Source organism: Aegilops tauschii, chromosome 6, assembly GCF_002575655.3.
Source record: "Aegilops tauschii subsp. strangulata cultivar AL8/78 chromosome 6, Aet v6.0, whole genome shotgun sequence".
In the NCBI taxonomy this organism is placed as follows: Eukaryota; Viridiplantae; Streptophyta; class Magnoliopsida; order Poales; family Poaceae; genus Aegilops; species Aegilops tauschii.
In genome coordinates this window covers 36,671,772-36,690,771 of record NC_053040.3, presented here as the reverse complement: position 1 = coordinate 36,690,771, position 19,000 = coordinate 36,671,772, and the positions used below count along the sequence as shown (strand labels likewise).

Sequence of the window (19,000 nt, the reverse complement as noted above, 5' to 3'; positions counted from 1 at the left end):
CCCTTACTGTTTTTTCTTACCCCAGCATTACTTTGCTGCCTCGCTGACGTGTGGGGTCACTCGCTAGTGGGGCGCGTCGGTTAGCGACTGTGGCTGGGAGTGTGGACTGTGCGGCGCGTGGCCTCCTTCAGCGGGCATATATCCCGTGCCACCGCCGATAATACCGTGCCCTGTCGAGAGCAGTTTCGTCATTTCACGTGTCCGGGCCCGTGACGTGTCGGGCGCCATTTGGCTGGAGCGTGGATGGGGTGAGGGCGCCTGTCTCCCTTCCTCCCGATGGTCACTCCGCCAATCCTCTCTCTTCCTCCTGTCGCCCCCATGGCGCCGCCGCCCCTACCTCCTCACCTCCGTGGCCCGCCATCCCCGTCGCATCTCTTCTCTCCATCGCCAGTCTCGGAAGCCGCTGCGCTCCTCTTCCTCCCTAGCCACACCGCGCGAGAGGGCAGGAAGATGACCCGAGATCACCCGCCTCCGATCTGACATGCGAGGCGCCACTACCGGAACAGGGCCCTACCCCGACGGCCGAAGATATACCAACAGCCCCCGTCGGCCTACTCCGGGCTATGCCGACAGCCACGTCCAGGCCGTCGGCGTACCTAGGCCGTCGGGCTCTCTTACTCTATGCCGACGGCCCCCGTCGGCACAGAAATGCCGTCGGCCTAGCTACGCGTATGCCTACAGCTGCCGTCGACATACATGGGCTGTCGGCATAGCTGTGGGCCCGGCGACCCCGCTCGTGACGGACGGCTAACGACGTTCAAACTATGCCGACGGCAGAGACGGGCGGCCGTCTGCATAGATACGCATGCCACGTCATCCATCCGAAGCGCACCGACCAGCATATATGCCGACGACTGTTGTCGTCATACTAGCCACGTCATCGATCCGCGACGCGCCGACCATCTACCCCATGGCCGCAGCTATGGCGACGGCAGTGCCGTCGACATAGTTATTTTTTTGTTTTCATATATAATTTTTAATTTTTTTTATGTATTATTATTTGATTAACTTACATGTAGCATGTGTAAAAATAAACATACATACATTATTTATCGATTTGGTGAATTTTTTCCATAGATTATGAATATATATGTAGTTTGTATTTTTTTCGAGTACGTTAATAATATGCCGTCATGTTCTTTTGAATATAGGTCTTTATACTTTATTAAAATCAAAAACGCCTATGCCGACAGAAGTGTCGTGGTGGTTGCAAACGCCTGGCACGCGTCTCCGGAGTGTGACCCCCCCCCCCCACGTCTGAGGTGTGCCCCCCTCACACGGACGGCGCCGCCGCTGGCACTTGGAGGGGGGAAACAGCCGCATCGGGTCTATACGGAGGGGACGTTGCTCCCAAGTGTTTTTATGGGCTGACCTACCACAACCAGGTGGTGTAGTGGCATGTCTCAAGAGGCGGCACGCGTCTCCAGGGTGTGGCCCCCCTCACTGACGGCGTCGCCGCCGGCACCTGGAGGGGGGAAACGGCCGCTTCGGGTCTACACGGAGGGGATGTTGCTGCGGGTTTGGCCGGGACGTTGTTCCCAAGTGTTCCTATGGGCTGACCTACCACAATCAGGTGAAGAGGTCCACTGGTCAAAGCCCGTACGGGGAAAGTCAAAGGGCTAGATCTTGTGGTCAACCGCTCTAGGGTTAGGCGGGGCGGGGGCCCTGGGGGTAGCAATGCCACCGGAGCGTCGCACCGGGCCCTCATACATGTCGGGTGGTGTGGTGGCATGTCTGAAAAGGTAGCACGCGTCTTCGGGGTGTTGCCCCCCTCACGGACGGCGCCGCCGCCGGCACCTTGAGGGGGGAAACGACCGCATCGGGGCTACACAGAGGGGATCTGGCTATGGGTTTGGCCGGGACGTTGCTCCCAACTGTTCCTATGGGCTGACTTAACACAACCGGGTGGAGAGGTCCACTGGTTAAAGCCCGTACGGGGAAAATCAAAGGGCTAGATCTCGTGGTCAACCGCTCCAGGGTTAGGTGGGGCGGGGGCCCTGGGGGGGGGGGGGTAGCAATGCCACCGGAGCGTTGCACCGGGCCCTCATACATGTCGGGTGGTGTGGTGGCACGTATGAAGTGGCAGCACGCGTCTCCGGGGTGTGGCCCCCCTCACGGACGGCGCCACCGCCGGTACCTGGAGAGGGGAAAAGGCCGTGTTGGGTCTACACGGAGGGGATCTTTCTGTGGGTTTGGCCGGGACGTTGCTCCCAAGTGTTCCTCTGGGCTGACCTAACACAACCGGGTGGAGAGGTCCACTGGTCAAAGCCCGTACGGGGAAAGTCAAAGGGCTAGATCTCGTGGTCAACCGCTACAGGGGTAGGCCGGACTGGGGCCTTGGGGGTAGCAATGCCACCGAAGCGTCGCACCGGGCCCTCATACATGCCGTACGGTGTGGTGGCATGTCTGAAGAGGCAGCACGCGTCTCCAGGGTGTGGCCCCCCTCACGGACAGCGGCCGCCGGCACCTAGAGGGGGGAACGGCTGCGTCGGGTCTACACGGAGGGGATCTTGCTGTGGGTCTGGCCGGGACGTTGCTCCCAAGTGTTCCTATGGGCTGTCCTACCACAACCGGGTGGAGAGGTCTGTAGGGGATCGTAGCAGAATTTTAAAATTTCCTACGCATCACCAAGATCCATCTATGGAGTATACTAGCAACGAGGGGAAAGGAGTGCATCTACATACCCTTGTAGATCGCGAGCGGAAGCGTTCTAATGAACGGGGTTGGTGGAGTCGTACTCGTCGTGATCCAAATCACCGATGACCGAGTGCCGAACGGACGGCACCTCCGCGTTCAACACACGTACGGAGCAGCGACGTCTCCTCCTTCTTGATCCATCAAGGGGGAAGGAGAGGTTGATGGAGATCCAGCAGCACGACGGCGTGGTGGTGGATGTAGCGGGATCCCGGCAGGGCTTCGCCAAGCACAAGCGGGAGGGAGAGGTGTTGCAGGGGGAGAGGGAGGCGCCAAGGGCTGGTGTGTTGCTGCCCTCCCTCCCCCCACTATATATAGGCCCCCTGGGAGGGGGGGCGCCTGCCCTGGATCCCATCTACAAGGGGGGGGGGGGGCGGCGGCCAAGTGGAAAGGGGGGGTGGCTTCCCCCCCAAGCCAAGTGGGGCGCCCCCACCCCTAGGGTTTCGAACCCTAGGCGCAGGGGGAGGCCCAAGGGGGCACCCCAGCCCACTAAGGGCTGGTTCCCTTCCCACTTCAGCCCATGGGGCCCTCTGGGATAGGTGGCCCCACCCGGTGGACCCCCGGGACCCTTCCGGTGGTCCCGGTACAATACCGATAACCCCCGAAACTTTCCCGGTGGCCGAAACTGGACTTCCTATATATAATTCTTCACCTCCGGACCATTCCGGAACTCCTCGTGACGTCCGGGATCTCATCCGGGACTCCGAACAACTTTCGGGTTTCCGCATACTCATATCTCTACAACCCTAGCGTCACCGAACCTTAAGTGTGTAGACCCTACGGGTTCGGGAGACATGCAGACATGACCGAGACGCCTCTCCGGTCAATAACCAACATCGGGATCTGGATACCCATGTTGGCTCCCACATGTTCCACGATGATCTCATCGGATGAACCACGATGTCGAGGATTCAATCAATCCCGTATACAATTCCCTTTGTCAATCGGTATGTTACTTGCCCGAGATTCGATCGTCGGTATCCCGTGTCTAACTCCTTGTTCAATCCCGTATACCTTGTTCAATCTCGTTACCGGCAAGTCTCTTTACTCGTACCGTAATGCATGATCCCGTGTCTAACTCCTTAGTCACACTGAGCTCATTATGATGATGCATTACCGAGTGGGCCCAGAGATACCTCTCCGTCACACGGAGTGACAAATCCCAGTCTCGATCCGTGTCAACCCAACAGACACTTTCAGAGATACCCGTAGTGCACCTTTATAGTCACCCAGTTACGTTGTAACGTTTGGCACACCCAAAGCACTCCTACGATATCCGGGAGTTACACGATCTCATGGTCTAAGGAAAAGATACTTGACATTGGAAAAGCTCTAGCAAACGAACTACACGATCTTTGAGCTATGCTTAGGATTGGGTCTTGTCCATCACATCATTCTCCTAATGATGTGATCCCGTTATCAATGACATCCAATGTCCATAGTCAGGAAACCATGACTATCTGTTGATCAACGAGCTAGTCAACCAGAGGCTTACTAGGGACACGTTGTGGTCTATGTATTCACACATGTATTACGATTTCCGGATAACACAATTATAGCATGAACAATAGACAATTATCATGAACAAAGAAATATAATAATAACCATTTATTATTGCCTCTAGGGCATATTTCGAACAGTCTCCCACTTGCACTAGAGTCAATAATCTAGTTACATTGTGGTGAATCGAACACCCATAGCGTTCTGGTGTTGATCATGTTTTTCTCTAGGGAGAGGTTTAGTCAACGGATCTGCTACATTCAGGTCCGTATGTACTTTACAAATATCTATGTCTCCATTTTGAACACTTTCACGAATGGAGTTGAAGCGACGCTTGATATGCCTGGTCTTCCTGTGAAACCTGGGCTCCTTGGCAAGGGCAATAGCTCCAGTGTTGTCACAGAAGAGAGTCATCGGGCCCGACGCATTGGGAATCACCCCTAGGTCGGTAATGAACTCCTTTATCCAGACTGCTTCCTGTGTTGCCTCTGAGGCCGCCATGTACTCCGCTTCACATGTAGATCCCGCCACGACGCTTTGCTTGCAACTGCACCAGCTTACTGCCCCTCCATTCAAAATATACACGTATCCGGTTTGTGACTTTGAGTCATCCAGATCTGTGTCGAAGCTAGCGTCGACGTAACCCTTTACGACGAGCTCTTCGTCACCTCCATAAACGAGAAACATATCCTTAGTCCTCTTCAGGTACTTCAGGATATTCTTGACCGCTGTCCAGTGTTCCATGTCGGGATTACTTTGGTACCTTCCTACCAAACTTACGACAAGGTTTACATCAGGTCTGGTACACAGCATGGCATACATAATAGACCCTATGGCCGAGGCATAGGGGATGACACTCATCTTTTCTCCATCTTCTGCCGTGGTCGGGCATTGAGCCGTGCTCAATTGCACAGCTTGCAATACAGGCAGGAACCCCTTCTTGGACTGATCCATATTGAACTTCTTCAATATCTTGTCAAGGTACGTACTCTGTGAAAGACCAATGAGGCGTCTTGATCTATCTCTATAGATCTTGATGCCTAATATATAAGCAGCTTCTCCAAGGTCCTTCATTGAAAAACACTTATTCAAATAGGCCTTTATACTTTCCAAGAATTCTATATCATTTCCCATCAATAGTATGTCATCCACATATAATATGAGAAATGCTACAGAGCTCCCACTCACTTTCTTGTAAACACAGGCTTCTCCATAAGTCTGTGTAAACCCAAACGCTTTGATCATCTCATCAAAGCGAATGTTCCAACTCTGAGATGCTTGCACCAGCCCATAGATTGAGCGCTGGAGCTTGCATACTTTGTTAGCATTCTTAGGATCGACAAAACCTTTCGGCTGCATCATATACAATTCTTCCTTAAGGAAGCCGTTAAGGAATGCCGTTTTGACGTCCATTTGCCATATCTCATAATCATAGAATGCAGCAATTGCTAACATGATTCAGACAGACTTCAGCTTCGCTACGGGTGAGAAAGTCTCATCGTAGTCAACCCCTTGAACTTGTCGATAACCCTTAGCGACCAGTCGAGCCTTATAGATGGTCACATTACCATCCGCGTCTGTCTTCTTCTTAAAGATCCATTTATTTTCTATGGCTCGCCGATCATCGGGCAAGTCAGTCAAAGTCCATACTTCGTTTTCATACATGGATCCTATCTCGGATTTCATGGCTTCTAGCCATTTGTCGGAATCCGGGCCCGCCATCGCTTCTTCATAGTTCGAAGGTTCACCGTTGTCTAACAACATGATTTCCAGGACAGGGTTCCCGTACCACTCTGGTGCGGAACGTGTCCTTGTGGACCTTCGAAGTTCAGCAGTAACTTGATCCGAAGCTTCATGATCATCATCATTAACTTCCTCCCCAGTCGGTGTAGGCACCACAGGAATATCTTCCCGCGCTGCGCTACTTTTCGGTTCGGAAGGGGTGACTATCACCTCATCAAGTTCCACTTTCCTCCCACTTACTTCCTTCGAGAGAAACTCTTTCTCCAGAAAGGACCCGTTCTTGGCAACGAAGATCTTGCCTTCGGATCTGAGGTAGAAGGTATACCCAATAGTTTCCTTAGGGTATCCTATGAAGACGCATTTCTCCGACTTGGGTTCGAGCTTTTCAGGTTGAAGTTTCTTGACATAAGCATCGCATCCCCAAACTTTTAGAAACGATAGCTTAGGTTTCTTCCCAAACCATAATTCATACGGTGTCGTCTCAACAGATTTCGACGGAGCCCTATTTAAAGTGAATGCGGCAGTCTCTAAAGCATAGCCCCAAAATGAGAGCGGTAGATCGGTAAGAGACATCATAGATCGCACCATATCCAATAGAGTGCGATTACGACGTTCGGACACACCATTTCGCTGAGGTGTTCCAGGCGGTGTGAGTTGTGAAACTATTCCACATTTCCTTAAGTGTGTGCCAAATTCATGACTTAAATATTCTCCTCCACGATCTGATCGTAGGAACTTTATTTTTCTGTCACGTTGATTCTCAACCTCACTCTGAAATTCCTTGAACTTTTCAAAGGTTTCAGACTTGTGTTTCATTAGGTAGACATACCCATATCTACTTAAGTCATCAGTGAGAGTGAGAACATAACGATATCCTCCGCGAGCCTCAACACTCATTGGACCGCACACATCGGTATGTATGATTTCCAATAAGTTGGTTGCTCGCTCCATTGTTCCGGAGAAGGGAGTCTTGGTCATCTTACCCATGAGGCATGGTTCGCACGTGTCAAATGATTCGTAATCAAGAGACTCCAAAAGTCCATCTGCATGGAGCTTCTTCATGCGCTTGACACCAATGTGACCAAGGCGGCAGTGCCACAAGTATGTGGGACTATCGTTATCAACTTTACATCTTTTGGTATTCACACTATGAATATGTGTAACATCACGTTCGAGATTCATCAGGAATAAACCATTGACCAGCGGGGCATGACCATAAAACATATCTCTCATATAAATAGAACAACCATTATTCTCGGATTTAAATGAGTAGCCATCTCGAATTAAACGAGATCCAGATACAATGTTCATGCTCAAAGCTGGCACTAAATAACAATTATTGAGGTTTAAAACTAATCCCGTAGGTAAATGCAGAGGCAGCGTGCCGACGGCGATCACATCGACCTTGGAACCATTCCCGACGCGCATCGTCACCTCGTCCTTCGCCAGTCTCCGCTTATTCCGCAGCTCCTGTTTTGAGTTACAAATATGAGCAACCGCACCAGAATCAAATATCCAGGAGCTACTACGAGTACTGGTAAGGTACACATCAATTACATGTATATCACATATACCTTTGGTGTTGCCGGCCTTCTTGTCCGCTAAGTATTTGGGGCAGTTCCGCTTCCAGTGACCACTTCCCTTGCAATAAAAGCACTCAGTCTCAGGCTTGGGTCCATTCCTTGGCTTCTTCCCGGCAACTGGCTTACTGGGCACAGCAACTCCCTTGCCGTCCTTCTTGAAGTTCTTCTTACCCTTGCCCTTCTTGAACTTAGTGGCTTTATTCACCATCAACACTTGATGTTCCTTTTTGATCTCCACCTCCGCTGATTTCAACATTGAATATACCTCAGGAATGGTCTTTTCCATCCCCTGCATATTGAAGTTCATCACAAAGCTCTTGTAGCTTGGTGGAAGCGACTGGAGGATTCTGTCAATGACCGCGTCATCCGGGAGATTAACTCCCAGCTGAGACAAGCGGTTGTGTAACCCAGACATTCTGAGTATGTGCTCACTAACAGAACTATTTTCCTCCATTTTACAGCTGAAGAACTTGTCGGAGACTTCATATCTCTCGACCCGGGCATGAGCTTGGAAAACCATTTTCAGCTCTTCGAACATCTCATATGCTCCATGTTTCTCAAAACGCTTTTGGAGACCCGGTTCTAAGCTGTAAAGCATGCCGCACTGAACGAGGGAGTAATCATCAGCACGTGATTGCCAAGCGTTCATAACGTCTTGGTTCTCTGGGATTGGTGCTTCACCTAGCGGTGCTTCTAGGACATAATCTTTCTTGGCAGCTATGAGGATGATCCTCAGGTTCCGGACCCAGTCCGTATAGTTACTGCCATCATCTTTCAGCTTGGTTTTCTCTAGGAACGCGTTGAAGTTGAGGTCAACGTGGGCCATTTGATCTACAAGACATATTGTAAAGATTTTAGACTAAGTTCATGATAATTAAGTTCATCTAATCAAATTATTCAATGAACTCCCACTCAGATAGACATCCCTCTAGTCATCTAAGTGAAACATGATCCGAGTTAACTAGGCCGTGTCCGATCATCACGTGAGACGGACTAGTCAAGATCGGTGAACATCTCCATGTTGATCGTATCTTCTATACGACTCATGCTCGACCTTTTGGTCCTCCGTGTTCCGAGGCCATGTCTGTACATGCTAGGCTCGTCAAGTCAACCTAAGTGTATTGCGTGTGTTCCGAGGCCATGTCTGTACATGCTAGGCTCGTCAACACCCGTTGTATGCGAACGTTAGAATCTATCACACCCGATCATCACGTGGTGCTTCGAAACAACGAACCTTCGCAATGGTGCACAGTTAGGGGGAACACTTTCTTGAAATTATTATAAGGGATCATCTTACTTACTACCGTCGTTCTAAGCAAATAAGATGCAAAACATGATAAACATCACATGCAATCAAATAGTGACATGATATGGCCAATATCATTTTGCTCCTTTGATCTCCATCTTCGGGGCGCCATGATCATCTTCGTCACCGGCATGACACCATGATCTCCATCATCATGATCTCCATCATTGTGTCTTCATGAAGTTGTCACGCCAACGATTACTTCTACTTCTATGGCTAACGCGTTTAGCAATAAAGTAAAGTAATTTACATGGCGTTATTCAATGACACGCAGGTCATACAAAAATAAAGACAACTCCTATGGCTCCTGCCGGTTGTCATACTCATCGACATGCAAGTCGTGATTCCTATTACAAGAATATGATCAATCTCATACATCACATATATCATTCATCACATCTTCTGGCCATATCACATCACAAGGCACATGCTGCAAAAACAAGTTAGACGTCCTCTAATTGTTGTTGCAAGTTTTTACGTGGCTTGTATAGGTTTCTAGCAAGAACGTTTCTTACCTACGTAAAACCACAACGTGATATGCCAATTTCTATTTACCCTTCATAAGGACCCTTTTCATCGAATCCGTTCCGACTAAAGTGGGAGAGACAGACACCCGCTAGCCACCTTATGCATCTAGTGCATGTCAGTCGGTGGAACCTGTCTCACGTAAGCGTACGTGTAAGGTCGGTCCGGGCCGCTTCATCGCACAATACCGCCGAAACAAGATAAGACTAGTAGCGGCAAGAAGAATTGGCAACATCTACGCCCACAACAGCTTTGTGTTCTACTCGTGCATAGTAACTACGCATAGGCCTGGCTCATGATGCCATTGTAGGGGATCGTAGCAGAATTTTAAAATTTCCTACGCATCACCAAGATCCATCTATGGAGTATACTAGCAACGAGGGGAAAGGAGTGCATCTACATACCCTTGTAGATCGCGAGCGGAAGCATTCTAATGAACGGGGTTGATGGAGTCGTACTCGTCGTGATCCAAATCACCGATGACCGAGTGCCGAACGGACGGCACCTCCGCGTTCAACACACGTACGGAGGAGCGACATCTCCTCCTTCTTGATCCAGCAAGGGGAAGGAGAGGTTGATGGAGATCCAGCAACACGACGGCGTGGTGGTGGATGTAGCGGGATCCCGGCAGGGCTTCGCCAAGCACAAGCGGGAGGGAGAGGTGCTGCAGGGGGAGAGGGAGGCGCCAGGGGCTGGTGTGTTGCTGCCCTCCCTCCCCCACTATATATAGGCCCCCTGGGAGGGGGGGGCGCCTGCCCTGGATCCCATCTACAAGGGGGGGGGGCTTCCCCCCCAAGCCAAGTGGGGCGCCCCCCCACCCCTAGGGTTTCCAACCCTAGGCGCAGGGGGAGGCCCAAGGGGGGCGCCCCAGCCCACTAAGGGCTGGTTCCCTTCCCACTTCAGCCCATGGGGCCCTCCGGGATAGGTGGCCCCACCCGGTGGACCCCCGGGACCCTTCCGGTGGTCCCGGTACAATACCGATAACCCCCGAAACTTTCCCGGTGGCCGAAACTGGACTTCCTATATATAATTCTTCACCTCCGGACCATTCCGGAACTCCTCGTGACGTCCGGGATCTCATCCAGGACTCCGAACAACTTTCGGGTTTCCGCATACTCATATCTCTACAACCCTAGCGTCACCGAACCTTAAGTGTGTAGACCCTACGGGTTCGGGAGACATGCAGACATGACCGAGACGCCTCTCCGGTCAATAACCAACAGCGGGATCTGGATACCCATGTTGGCTCCCACATGTTCGACAATGATCTCATCGGATGAACCACGATGTCGAGGATTCAATCAATCCCGTATACAATTCCCTGTGTCAATCGGTATGTTACTTGCCCGAGATTCGATCGTCGGTGTCCCAATACCTTGTTCAATCTCGTTACCGGCAAGTCTCTTTACTCGTACCATAATGCACGATCCCGTGTCTAACTCCTTAGTCACATTGAGCTCATTATGATGATGCATTACCGAGTGGGCCCAGAGATACCTCTCCGTCACACGGAGTGACAAATCCCAGTCTCGATCCGTGTCAACCCAACAGACACTTTCAGAGATACCCATAGTGCACCTTTATAGTCACCCAGTTACGTTGTGACGTTTGGCACACCCAAAGCACTCCTACGATATCCGGGAGTTACACGATCTCATGGTCTAAGGAAAAGATACTTGACATTGGAAAAGCTCTAGCAAACGAACTACACGATCTTTGAGCTATGCTTAGGATTGGGTCTTGTCCATCACATCATTCTCCTAATGATGTGATCCCGTTATCAATGACATCCAATGTCCATAGTCAGGAAACCATGACTATCTGTTGATCAACGAGCTAGTCAACTAGAGGCTTACTAGGGACACGTTGTGGTCTATGTATTCACACATGTATTACAATTTCCGGATAACACAATTATAGCATGAACAATAGACAATTATCATGAACAAAGAAATATAATAATAACCATTTATTATTGCCTCTAGGGCATATTTCCAACAAGGTCCACTGGTCAAAGCCCGTACGGCGAAAGTCAAAGGGCTAGATCTCGTGGTCAACAGCTCCAAGGTTAGGCGCACTAGTAGAAAACGGGGATTTAGCACCGGTTCGTGAGGCCCTTTAGTGCCGGTTCTGGAACCGGCACTAAGGGGTGGGGACTAAAGGTCCCCCCTTTAGTCCCGGTTCAACACGAAACGTCACTAAAGGGCCACCACGTGGCACAAGCCTGCGCCGGGGGTTGGGAGACCTTTAGTACTGGCTGGTAACACCAACCGGTACTAAAAGGTTTAGGGGGGTTTGGGTTTATGATTTATTTTTCCTTTAATTTTGTGTTTTCTTAATTCTTTTTCATTTGCTGTATTTTACGATATTGCATATTGTACACGTTATGCATATATATCATCGAATGTCTCGCACCATCATTCACACATACACATGTATATATACAATTTGGTATATAAAATTTCTCCTACATGGAGGCATTACTGCGGTAGCGGGTAATGGTATTCTCCTTTGGGATCTATGACCTGATCAAGCAAAAATCCCGCTATTTCCTCTTGAATTGCTCGTACGATCCGTTGGAAGGAGCTTATCCTGCACCTCATTGAACTTTTAAGAAGGAGATCAATATGCATGTATTAGTTGTGTGATTAGATATCGATAATGATGGAACAATTATGAATAGTGTTGTGGCAAACCTACCCATAGCTGTCTATCAGATATGCTCCTTTCGTACGCCATCATGCGAATGTTCTCGCAAACGTAGTATGCACATAAATCAGTCCCCGACGCCCGCTTCATGTCCTTTACGAGAATAGAATTCAATTAGATAATAATTAATCAATCATGATAATTAATGGTATTAAAACTAGAATTAAAGAGATGGTAGCTAGCTAGTACTACTTAATTAATTACCTTGGATCGATACCAATACAGCTTTTGTTTCCATTGGCCTGGAACTTATTTGATGAACTTTTCCCAAGCCCTGCCCGCCGGCAAAGAAAATGAATAAAGGAGTTATTAATTAGTTTATATCAGGAAATGACGAACTAAAGAGGCCGACATATAGTTCAATAATGATTGAAATTACCTGTTGACTATCCCCTTCATGATTTCATACTCAGTAACTAGTTTAAGTAGTGAGTCCAATACTTTAACTTTTCCTTCTTCAACTTGAATGATTAACAAGATCCAGTGGAAACAGCATGCACACACGTTTGCATGTATAAATTAAGTGGGCATGTGCATAACACTCATCAACTACCCTAAACCCTATACACTTATTAACATCTAGTTGGTAAGCAAAAACAAAATTTATAGTACAAGACAGTGTGACTCACCCGATGTTGTAAGGAAGTATTATATCTCGATTGGTATTTAGGCGCTTCAAGAACTCTAGCAAGCTTTTCTCTATGTCTGCTCGATCCCATGGACGCGACCATGTCTCTTGATTAATGGTATTTGGGTCAATGAACCTAATGCCATAGCGTCCAGCTTTTTTCATTTCATAGATCTTCATCCTGCATAATACCATAGATAAGAATATAGTGAGGACAATTACGGGTAACGATCAACGAGCACTACAGCTAGCTTGAGACTTAAATTACAGAAAGAAATCACTTACAGACAATAGCAACTGATGATAGATTTTGTCGAGTGCGTCTTGATTGAATAACTGAAACAGTTCTGTAAACTCAACATACAGAGCATTCTCATTGAAGTAATGCTCTGCCTTGACATTCACCATGAGGGACTCTCGAGTGGTAGTCTTGGCAATTTTCATGTACCATTCATGCAATTCATACATTCTCGTTGAGAGCTTCTTGACCTCCTCAGGCTTGACCAAAGGTTCGCCGCGGGTATATTTCCGTTTTAGTTCTTGCTCTGTATAAGTTTCCATGGGCTCGAACCCTAGGAGTTGTTCTATAGTGCATCCGATCCCTGCAGCCTGCCTTCTATGATCGTCGGTTATTACCAGATGATCGGCCCCGCCGGTACTCATGTGTGTTGGTACAATGAGCGGGGGGATCGATTGCACCGCCTGTTCTCCTAGCTGGGGAACAGTTTTCCCACTTTTTGGCAGCTGCTTGGCTCGAGCTCGAGCTCGACTCCTTCTTTTGTTGTGCTTGATATGCCTTCCTGATTTGGCGCTCATAGTCTGAGTCAACAGGCTTGGGAGCTAGTGCTTTAGCCATACAAATAAAGTGGTCAATGACACGCTCAGGCACTTTCTCCTTTGGCGGCCGTGGCGGTTTCGGTCCAAAATGGGCGTCCAATTGGGCCCTGCGTTCGGCTTCGTTTTCCTCGTCCGTCATGTCGTAAGGCCTCTTCGGAAGAGGCATGAGGCTTGGACCAAATTGGTATCTCTTGCCTCCTGTACTTGTACCGCTAGCCGCCATAGCTGCGGCGGCTCTCTTCCACTGTTGCTTAGGCGGTGGAGCCCGCTGAGGCGGCGGAGACGGCTGACGCGGTGACTGATTTGGAGGAGGAGGACTGGGCTGACGCGTTGCCGGACTTGGAGAAGGAGGAGTGGCCTGACGCGGTGCCGGACTTGGAGGAGGAGGACTGGCCTGACGCGGTGCCGGACTTGGAGGAGCAGGAGTGTGCTGACGCGGTGGCAGACTTGGAGGAGCGGGAGTCTGGTGACGCGGTGCCGGACTTGGAGGAGGAGCCGGCTGACGCGGTGCCCGTGGCCTTGGAAAGATGATGCAATCCTTTCTCCATAGAATGATACGATGTATGGCCTCTCCCAGTGTGTGTTCGTCGTCACCTCCAGGAATGTCAAGCTCTAGCCCTGAATATTGTGCCACCACTTCATCAACCACGACACGATCATAGCCAGCTGGGATCGGGTTGCAATGGAAGGTTGCGTCAGGGGGATTTGTATAAGCAACGACGTCTGCACTACTAGAAAAAAGGTTGTTAGTGGTGCATCAGTTTTTGCTATTAATGGAGCACTATAGGTGCGCCACTATTAACACACCACTAGTAATTGTTAGTAATGGCGCACCTTTGATGCGCCACTGGTAATCCAAATACCAGTGGCGCACCACATGGTGCGCCACTACTAACCCTTAGGTGCTCCGCTGGTATTCCCTCCAGGTGCGCCACTAATAGCCTTATAGGTGCGCCACTAGTAATAAAGGAAGGTGCGCCACTAATAAGGGCTTAAATGCGCCACTAGTAATGTATTTGGAAAACAAACAAAAAATCCAAATTTACAGAAAACAACCTATAAGGAAAAATAATTAAAAAAATGAAATAGAATCATAATTTTTATTATAGTAAGAATATTACAATGCCTTTACAAGTATCCAATAAAAGGAAAATTGCAAGGAAATAAAAGAAAATCCTAAAACTAATCTTCTAGTATTCTTTTCTTCTTTTTCTTCACTTTATCCCTGCAAAATGTAACAAAATAAACAGAAAGACAAACAAACTATTTATAACATGTCAATACTGTCATTTTTTATGCAGAACTAGATATGAGCATATATTTCCAGAATTACATGGTGTGAATATTGTATGAGTAAGATTATAATGGAAATGAATTTTGATAGGAGCCCACTTTCGACGAGTATTTATCTGATAGAGCTAAATAATCAGGGCATTTACCTTTTGATAATATTATTATACTATACTACCACTATACTACTCCACTTGGATTTTTTAGATGAGCAGATCTGAGATAGACATCTGTTCAAGTGGCTATAGGTAGGCTTGAAGAATTCTCATCGGTTCAAGTGGCTACAGGTAGTCGCACAGCTGGAATATAGACTACTAGTACTATTTGAAAAGAAAACAAGAGCAAATCTGAACGTACTAGTTAGATCCGATCACATTGAGCTAGAAAGAAAATTCATCAGGAAACAGATGGCCGGCGACTTACTTCCAGACGTCGAGGATCTCGTTGTGCCCGGCGAAGACGCTGCGGAGCGCGTCGCGGACGGACTGCTCACAGCTATAGCTGCCGCAGATGAACTCGTTGTCCTGCAGGTAGTCCAGCAGCGAGGAATTAAAGATAGGAGGGCTAGAACTGAAAGAACTAACATCTTAGAACGCAACAGGAGATAATTCATATATGAAAATTACATATGAAGTGGTCTTCATCAAATTTGTTGAAACATGAACGAATGTTTTAGCCGTACCAATGATACATGTCAAATTAATTGTTCCTGTCATGACAATGTAAAAGTAGTACTTGCATGCCAATGAAGACTTGCTAGTGTCAGATTCTATGAGGTTCAGGACATGTGTAATTGTGCCAAGTTCACTTGTAATGCCATTATTCATGATCTGAACTTTATCCTCCACAAAATAAAATAATAGTTGATCCATGCGAATGATACTTAATTTTGAAGCTACTGTTAATTTATAAACTGAATATAAAGTGAGTTTATAAATTCAGAAACAGAAAATTCAGTTAGGCTACTGTTAACTAAATTTTGGAGTGTATACTTAACAAAGGCTTCATTTGAATGTACAGTCAAATTAAAAAATGTGTTCATGGGGCAGCAGCACTAAGAACTGAAAGAAAAAGGTGCAGAAAAAAGCTACCGAAAAACAATATCAGAAGTAGTGCAGGCGCTGTTGAGGCGCTGACTGAACCATTGATAGTACTACCACTCTTCTTTTTTGTGTCCATTAGCGTGACAGTGAGGTTACAACCTTTAATTAACAGTGCAGTATGTGTATAAACTATAAAAAATAACTACACTGCCTGGTTTTCCTCCAAATAAGAAAGCAGAGCATAGACGATTTTTTTCACATATTCACATAATTGATACATAATGACAGTTGATCGAGTGATGCAGTGGTGGAAGAATAGAGTAATTGTTGTCCATCAGCTCATAAATGATTAATTATTACCTGCTTGAGGATAGGGGTGGCACACTTTTCTCTTAGAGCGAAAGCATCAGAGTAGGTTATTACCTGCTTGAAATACGCCCCAAATCCATACCTGAGATAACAAAAATACATGAGAAAAGCATTCTGGATCTCTCCGATTTGCAGAACATACAGGATGTGCGACATCTGAACTTACGACAGGAGGGAGCCACCTATCAATCTTGGGGCTTCCTCGCTCGCCATGGCCGGGCACCATCATCCTCTGTTGCTTCACCATCATCCTCTCCTCCAACGATGACCTGCGCAGGACTCGTATAGAGATATTTTTTAACGCATCATACACAGATATAAATCATCTGAATCAAAAGCAAGCTGCATCTAGTTCATCAAATGTTAGATGTACAGAATTTGATCGTACACTGCAATGGAAACCATTCAACCACGAAGTAGCTAGAGCTAGTGATTTCAATTCTCTACCATGATGCATGCATGTATGCGTGCAACAAACCGCCAGACTAATTAAGCATTGAGGTAGGCTACATAATCCAATCCGGCAAGCTCGTAATCATATCCATACTAGGTAGCCGCTATGTAGTTAAGTCTGGACAGAGAGTCAGAGACTGGGATGAACACGTACATGGGAAGGAGCAGGAGACGCAGGGCCTTATCTGCCCAACCTCCGACCAGATCGGTGGTGTTTAAGGCCGCCTTAGAGCTCCAGCGGTACCTCCCCTGCAGGCAAACAGAGCAATAGGCAAAAATCAGCTGTGCAGATCGATTCAGAAGCAGGATTAATGCGGGAGAGGCGCAGTACCTTTCGGGATGAGCGCCATGGATGCAGAGGAGGAGGAGGACGGCTGCGCGTCCCCTATTGCCGAACTTGGTGCAGAACAACGAGAGGCTGCTTCCTCTCCCGGCGCGTGGACGTGGAGAAGAAACCACCCTCCACCGGCGCCATCGCCTGCGGCACCTTGGCCTTGCCGCCGGAGCCACCGCCGTTCATCGATCATGGGCCAGCTCAACGACGACGAGGGTCTGGAAGCCCGGCTATGGCCGTGGCGGCTGGATCTGGGGCCTTGGGGTGGCGGAGAGCTCCTCCTCCTGCAGCTCGGCGGCCTCCACACTCCGGAGTAACACCCTCGCCGGAGGACGTGGTCACCAGCTCTCCTCTGGATCCGGTGAGGAGGGTTGGGGAAGGAGCTCACCACGGCTCCATGCCCTGGATCTGGTGTGAGGGAGGGGGAAGGGGGCTCGCCGTGGTCGGGAGGGAGAGGAAGAGGCGGGCGGCCGGGGCTTCCCGATCTAGATCGAAGTCGAGGGAGGTGGGTGGGTGTGTCAGGAGGAAGGGGAGGGGAGAGAACGTGACTAGAGGGAGGGGATAAGGGGTGATAGCAATGGCGCACTAGTAGGGGTGCGCCATACATATAGATAGCAATGGCGCATCTCTTACTGGTGCACCATTACTAGTTAAACTAGTAATGGCGCACTTTCCCCTGGTGCGCCACTGCTAAGTTTGGGGAAGGGTGTGGGGCCAGGACAAAATTAGTAATGGCGCACCACACCAGGTGCGCCATTAGTAATATGGCCACTAATGGCGCACCCATATCTGGTGCGCCACTGCTATATAGTAGTGACACACCACATACATGGTGCGTCATTAATGTCCATATTAGCTATAGCCGTTTTTGTAGTAGTGCCGCCACCTTCATGGATATGTTCTTCATTTTGAAGTGTAGCTCACAATTAGTGTTATCCATGATGTCATCCACAGGGTATCTATCCAGCAGTGCCTCATAGCCCGGGGCGAAACCCACGCTGCTTCTCGGCATGGATGGGAGGATGCTATCCAATGCTGGATCCGCTAGCTGCTGCCGCTGCAGAGACCCCCTTTCCTGGCTAATTAAGTGAGTTGATCTGTTGCTGCTGCCGCTAGAATTGGAGTGCCAACTCCGCGTGCGCTGATTCTAGGCTTTAAAGGCGTTCTGCTTCCTGCTTCCTCTGCTCCTCCTCCAGCTTCCTCTTCTTCTCGTCCTTCATCTTCTTTCTCGCACGGCTTCTGTAGTCGGCGTTCCAGTCCTCAAACCCCTCATACCACGGAACAATGCCTTTGGCTCGTGTTCTTCCCGGGTGTTCAGGATTTCCCAGGGCGTGCGTAAGCTCGTCGTTCTCTCTGTTGGGCATGAACACCCCCGTTCAAGCCTCTTCTATTGCAACAAGTATTTTGAGGTCGGCTCCTTTAAGACTTGCCTTCTGCAAAACCTGGCCCGTCTTTGGGTCCAACGCCCCCCATGCACATAGAACCAAGTCCTGCACCTGGGGGGCCAGCTCAATGTAACTGGACTGACCCATGCATCCACCATCTCTTGCTCAGCCCTATCCCACTTAGGTCGGGCCACCGCGTAGCCACCTAGCCCCAGCTTATGGTAATGCTCCTTTTTTGCGGCATTGATCGTGTTTATTCTTGACCGTTCCTTAGCTAATTCCGATTCCTTGAATTTCACAAAAGCTGGACAGTGATCTCTTTGCTTCTCCGGTGTTCCCGTGAATTCTGGAGTCTTCTTCCTCCTTCGACGTACTTGGCCCATATAGTTTTCTTGTGGTTGTTGAATGCAACCGCCATCTTCCTAAGAGCAGCGTCCTTCACTTTCTGCACATCTGCATCTGTGAAATGATCTGGTAGGGTGAAATGTGACATGAGAGATTCCCAAAGAAGATCTTTTGCTCCTTGGTCAACAAAGGTAAGATCTGGACATTCCTTTGCTGGCTTTTTCCATTCTTGAATGGAGATCGGGATTTGGTCCTT

The 19,000-nt window shown here is 48.8% G+C and overlaps 1 protein-coding gene across 1 annotated transcript; it reads right to left on the bottom strand.

The window, feature by feature from the left end:
* Positions 1-14,606: 14,606 nt before the first annotated feature.
* LOC120966121 (uncharacterized) lies at positions 14,607-17,590 on the bottom strand. The gene is made up of 6 exons (XM_040391805.3): positions 17,012-17,590; positions 16,835-16,929; positions 16,394-16,496; positions 16,219-16,309; positions 15,239-15,339; positions 14,607-14,750 (listed from the first exon to the last, which is right to left on the bottom strand). The coding sequence occupies exons 3-6, from the start codon at positions 16,438-16,440 to the stop codon at positions 14,708-14,710; spliced, it is 282 nt and encodes a 93-aa protein (XP_040247739.1). The 5' UTR covers positions 16,441-16,496; positions 16,835-16,929; positions 17,012-17,590; the 3' UTR covers positions 14,607-14,707.
* Between the last annotated feature and the right edge of the window lie 1,410 nt (positions 17,591-19,000).

What these genes read in the sequence shown, in the direction of transcription:
- LOC120966121 (XM_040391805.3), bottom strand. Translation starts at nt 16,440, where the DNA reads ATGGCGAGCGAGGAAGCCCCAAGATTGATAGGTGGCTCCCTCCTGTC. An exon ending in ATAGGTGGCTCCCTCCTGTC is followed by an intron (nt 16,310 to 16,393) that starts GTAAGTTCAGAT and finishes TTGTTATCTCAG; the next exon opens with GTATGGATTTGGGGCGTATT. An exon ending in CCACCCCTATCCTCAAGCAG is followed by an intron (nt 15,340 to 16,218) that starts GTAATAATTAAT and finishes GACTACCTGCAG; the next exon opens with GACAACGAGTTCATCTGCGG.